Consider the following 5,878-nt stretch of genomic DNA (forward strand, 5'->3'; position numbering starts at 1 on the left):
CATAAACAAAAAGTAGTTTAATAAAATTTTGAATGTAAGACACTAAAATCTTGTGTCATGTGCAGTTAAGGGTACTTGGGGCGATAGGGTTAATTAACACACTGAGTTATTCTTCTTGACAAATAGCGCAGTAGTAGCAAATGGACTCACTCATTATCTTCATTGTCCTATGCCCAACTGATCTAATAGATATCAATCACTGTTTTCATGTGTCAGAAACTTGAGGGTCTATTTTCATATTTAAAACAATGTTGGGACCTGATAGCTGATTTTCCCTAGAACTTATATAGATATTCACCATATTTTTACCAGGTTTTCCTGATGTAAATATTAAGATATTTATTAGAATAAAGTAATTAGATTCATTTTGGACTTGAGTTGTGTTTATGTAACTTTAAGTTGTACATGAATGCTTTTAAAGTTCTCACTTTTGATTATTGATAACAGGTTTATTTTCACTTTTGTTTATGCATTTGCAATTTGGCTTTAGTGTTAATTTAGTTAAGTGCTTATTTAAATTTGCCAATGCCCAAATTGTGAATAAGTTGCTCCACGGGGTAGTGTAGTGTAGATTTTTATGTAAAATATACAGTATTGTTATTATTGTTTAGTAAGTTGAAGGTAAAGTTAACTTTGTTGTCGTACATTTGAACTTGTAGACACACTGTTGTAATTCACATTTATATATTTGCCCAAGTTATAGGGAGGGGGAACACGCATGAGCAAGGGCATAGTATTTAATAAAATTGTTGCTTTTGCTAGTAACACACCTTTTCTTTAATACACATAGTAAAAATGCCTGATGACTTGCCTTTTGTTGTATAATAGTGCATTATTGTTCTTGTAAACTGTGAAGGTCTCAATCAAAGATTGATTCTTTGTGCAAGTCCGCATGTCCTATCTTATTCTTTGTGGCCCAACTGTCACACCTGTTGGAAAACATGCCTGTATATGAGATCCGTAAACCTCCTGTTTTTCCAGGTGCAGACTTCTCTGCTTTGCCAGAAGGTTTTCAGATACCACAGCTATTATATACATTATTTTATTGGGAACTCATATTTGAACAGTAAAAAGTGATGTAATATCACAGTTCTCATCATTGGTTATAGCAAAACCTAAAATACCCCCTAACATCTTCTTGCAGGTTTGAAATATTTTCTCAGTCAAAAAGTTAAAATTTTGTGCAAGAAACTATTGGAGGTAAATTATTCAGGCAAAAATATTCAATTGTACAAATAGTAACTTAGATGGTGTTATCGGTTTTTGGGAATGTTTAGTTAATGTTTATAATTAAACAAAAATCATTTTTCAGGTGAAAGAGACAACAAAGCAAACAACTGGTACTAAGAGGTTTTCTAAAAGAATTGAGTCTGAAGATGAAAAATTAACAAATGATAAGAACATTACAGAACAATTGGTTAAGTATCTTCCACAGTCTTCAGAAAAGACAACCAGAAAACTAAATTCTTTACTGCCCTTTCTTCCTTCAAGGTTTGTATGTTTTAAGATAAGATTTGTAAAGTCTGTTTTGCTGGTATGATTTATCTTATGACAAAAAAAAAAACATAAAAATGAGTAGTATGAAATAAATTAGCAACTAGAAACAGAACACACCAGTGTAGTATGTTAAATTTTGATACTACATTAGCTGTTGTTTTTTTTAAGTTTACTTTTAGTGAGTGTTATGTTTATGGGTTTCTAAGCAATATTAGTACATTGGAAAACAAAGCTTCTTTATAGTGCTATGTATTTCGTTTTAAAGAAACACATAGAGATTATGAAATGCTTATGACTGTAATTTTTTGTTTTCACAAATTATTTTCTGTTCATCATGAAATATTATCTGAAGGGATGTATTTCATAATGTAGATTTATTTAAATGCAAACTATTAATATTTTTGGTTTTTGTGTATGTGTTCATACCAAGTTCAAGTGATACAAGTAATAGACAAATATTGATGTAGAGATAGCAGTGCCAAAAAGTACAGAAACAAGGTAAGGATGAATACACAAATCCTTACAAAAATTACTACATAAATAGCCAAATCGTTCAAAGAATAACTTTTATTTACAACTAAATGTTTAATTCTTTCAGTTGCAGGAATTCAGGTTTGAATAAAAGTATTTAAACTGAATAGTGCTATACAGTCTCACAGTAGATAATATCCATAAGCTTGTAAGATTGACTCATTATTTACTGGCTACTTATGTAAGGATTTTGTTTTGTCGTTGTACCATTGTCATAAATACTTAGCAATTAAATTTGCTAAATGGCAAACATTTTTGACAAAAAGTAATATCAGAATTGGGTATTCAAAACATTATGTAATGTACCCAATTAACAATAAAACATGCATATAACAACATTTTTATTAAGTGTCTCTATTTGCAACTCAAATAAACTAAAAACTGAAGAAAAAGAATAGAACATCTATATCTTTTGAATTGGTACAAATATAAATTATTTTTAGAAAATGTTGATTAATTTATCACTTTACTTATGTCTCAGAATTCTCCAATTATATCACTATGAAGTAAAGAAAATAATAATTTATTTAGTTTACTTTCTGTTCACTACATAGTTCACAGATCTTTTAATTTGCATGATTTTTTGTGCCACTGGTTATACTACAACAGTTATGTTGATAATAGTTGATTGGTCTGAAAAAACTAATTTTAAAGTGGTGATATATATATATATATATAATCCTTAAACAATTGGCCTGCTGTATAATATCGAATAAGGAATTAGGCACAATGTTCTAACATTATTAACACTCCTAAATTAACTTAGGTTACCCTTTGTTGACTTAAAAGGACTAAAAATACCCATAGGAATATTTTGAAAAATGGTTTGTTTGTTTGATTCCAGTTATTTGTTGAAAGCTACTCAAGAATTAGTTGTGCTAGCTAGCTGTCTCTAATTTTGAACTGGTAGACTAGGAAGAAGGCTGCTAGTCAACACAACTTATTGCCAACTCTTTGGTTTGTCTTGTCTAACCAAATCGTGTGATTTGACCATCACTCTTATAACACACCCAAGATCCCAAATTGCACAGCTTCATTTTATTGTGTGGTAATGGTACACAATGGGTCCACAGATCCATAATTCGACATATTAACATCTGGATCATGCTTGGCTCATTTACAAGAGATTCCTCTGTCTTGAAACTGTACCTTGAGATATGAGTGCATGAAATTAGGTAGAAGGAATATGTCTTGTTATCTAACATTTATTGAATTTTATAATAGTTGATTCTTGTTTAAAAGAAAAATTTGAAACTTTTTTTTGTTTTGTAAAATTAATTTCAGAAATATGGCAAAATAAAGTGATACATGGACAGTTTTTTTATTTGCCAAATTAAGAGGTAAATATTTATTTGCACTCCAAAAAGAGAGAGAAATTACTGTACACTCATGGTCTCTGTAATAAAGGAAATAACCGTTATTAATCTATAAAAATCTTAATTACCGATCGCCCAGAAGTTATGAGTCTTGGATTACTGAAATGTTCTTGTAGGTTGAAATGTTGTAAGATGTTTAAAGTGAAAAAGGTGCCAGGTTTGAATAAACAACACTATACATGTGAAATTTTTGGTGAAATTAAGGTTGGAAATTAATTTAGAAGTTTACTTGAATATATGTACATATTGATTTCATTGTGTTCTTTATCTATTTTCAGATGGAAAAATTGGGTTGTCAGAGGAATATTTTCAGTCCTAATGATTCTATTCTTCGGTGTAATCATCTGGATTGGACCCCTTGCTTTAATGTTCACAGTTAGTAAACTGTTTCAACTTTATTCCTATATGATGATTATGGTTTGTCATAAATAAACTTAAAAGTTGGACACCATATTTGTTTTTCTTTAAATTTAGTTTGACTCTTTTCCGTGTTTGGATTTTCAAATTTCCCATACAAGTTTGACATATAGTTTTTAATTTTTTTTACTTTTCTGAAACCTTATGATTATACAAGTTGAAGTTACTGCTGATTCATATAAGATAATGTAAAAGAAATGATAATGCATGTGCAAGAACACAATTAGTTTGAGGAATGAGTAGAGCTGAACAGTTAGTTTAGATTAATTGATCATTTTCATGAATAGTAACACTAACTGATTAATCTGAACAATTCTCAATCAATGTAAAGTAATAATAATGGCAATAGTTCGATTACTTGGAATGTTTGAAAATTCAAAAACAGTACATTTGATTAGTTTATTATTCAACTTAATCGTAATATGTTTAATCAGTCATTGTTTGTCACACTAATTGAGGTAATTGATGCTCATAGCTAGGTAATTGATTAATCAAGTTTATTGCCCAGCTTTAAGAGTTTGTGTGGGAGAGGGGGGAGAATATTTGCTCTGTGTATTCAGTTCTGAAAATTAAAAAGCTGTAAACGTACACGTTCAAGCCTTTTTTTAGTAGATAATTTTCCATTAAATGTTGCAAAATGAAGATCATATATGGAGTTGTATATTCTAGATACTGAAATGAGTGATTATCAGTTGGTTTCTATTAAGTGTTTTGTCTTTAATAATTTATTTAAGTTTAAACTTTTTGTGTAATTTCACTAGAATATAAATCAGTTATAAGCAGAAAGGTATTAAGTTACTGCATTCAAAGTCTGTATGTATGTTCCAAGATTAAAAATATAATTTTTTTTTATTAACAGACTTTGAACTATATAACTATTTACTCTGGACTGTAGTTGATCGTGTCACATGACTACAGTTGGGATGATGTTGTTAGTATAAAATAAACTTGAGACTCATTTAGTGAAAACCTAAAATCATAAAAATGTTTATACGATAAAGAAAATATTCTTCTGATACGACATGCAATGCCTTCTCACACCTAGCTTTTAAGATTTAGTGCTGCTCTCTATATGAAAACATTTTTGCTCACCACTAGCTTTGCTTATTTGCATCCAACAACCTTCTATCCATAAGTTTGTGATACCATCTCCTAGTGCAGCTAGCTCCCTCTATACTAATTATTAAATCATCACTTATCAATTTGGGACTCGTATGTTAAGATGTCTTTTTTTCAATAATGTGATATTTCTGAACATCAAAGTTTGGTAGAAGTATCCACAAATACAATGATGTGGAAATATTTTTGTTTTTATTTTCCAACAGTTCTGCCTCTGCAGACTTTGTGGCTCTCTTATTTTCCACAACATAAATTACACAGTGATGGTCATTTCCATGCTATCTAGTGTTGAACATCTGGACTTTGTTCATGGGCATCAGGTACTTCTTTGTCAGGAGACATATGGCTATTGTGCTGTGGGTTGTGGAGTCTTGCATGTGGCATGGGCCTTTTTCAGGCCTAGACATGGATTTCTCTCCTCCTATAATTTCCATCCATTATGACATGGGTTTTAGGCAATTGTTTCCCCCTAACTAAAATTGCAAACAATTCTTTCAGCAGATGTGGATCTACCTCAAAATTCGTTTGTCCTTCTGTGATTTTTCTTCTTGCATTTGATACCCTTTTTCACTCTCTCCTATTTCTTATTATTCTTTACTTTCTCTTCTTTATTTGAACCTTTCTTCAGACTATTATGTTTTTCCTCCTTTCCCTGATATTTGTGTCCATACTGAACAATTTTTGTCTCATCTTCACTCTGTTGCTGGTATGCCTTGTCCTTCTCAACTAATTGCACACATGCCTTGGCTTATGCTCAAACTGAAGTACTTTTATTGGACTCCAAAACTCTTGAGTCTGTTCTTCAGGCTTTGGGTTCTGATCCGTTGTTCTCTGTTAGTCTTTCTAAAGTTCAGTTTTCTTGCCTTCGTCTTACTCACACTACCCTTTTGCATTATTTATCCTCCATCCATCACCTTTTGGAAGCAATCTGCCATTCC

General features: G+C 30.9%; 1 protein-coding gene across 4 annotated transcripts in view; it reads left to right on the forward strand.

Moving 5' to 3' along the window:
- The window catches only part of LOC106460244 (phosphatidate cytidylyltransferase, photoreceptor-specific-like), a 103,524-nt gene that overhangs the window by 31,097 nt on the left and 66,549 nt on the right, over nucleotides 1–5,878 (forward strand). For all 4 annotated transcript variants that reach the window (XM_013919928.2, XM_022386910.1, XM_013919929.2 and 1 more), the window contains 2 exons: nucleotides 1,313–1,491; nucleotides 3,683–3,779. In XM_013919928.2, the coding sequence (XP_013775382.1) occupies nucleotides 1,313–1,491; nucleotides 3,683–3,779 (276 nt within the window). The remainder of the gene's footprint in view (nucleotides 1–1,312; nucleotides 1,492–3,682; nucleotides 3,780–5,878) is intronic.

This window comes from Limulus polyphemus, unplaced genomic scaffold, assembly GCF_000517525.1.
Source record: "Limulus polyphemus unplaced genomic scaffold, Limulus_polyphemus-2.1.2 Scaffold734, whole genome shotgun sequence".
In the NCBI taxonomy this organism is placed as follows: Eukaryota; Metazoa; Arthropoda; class Merostomata; order Xiphosura; family Limulidae; genus Limulus; species Limulus polyphemus.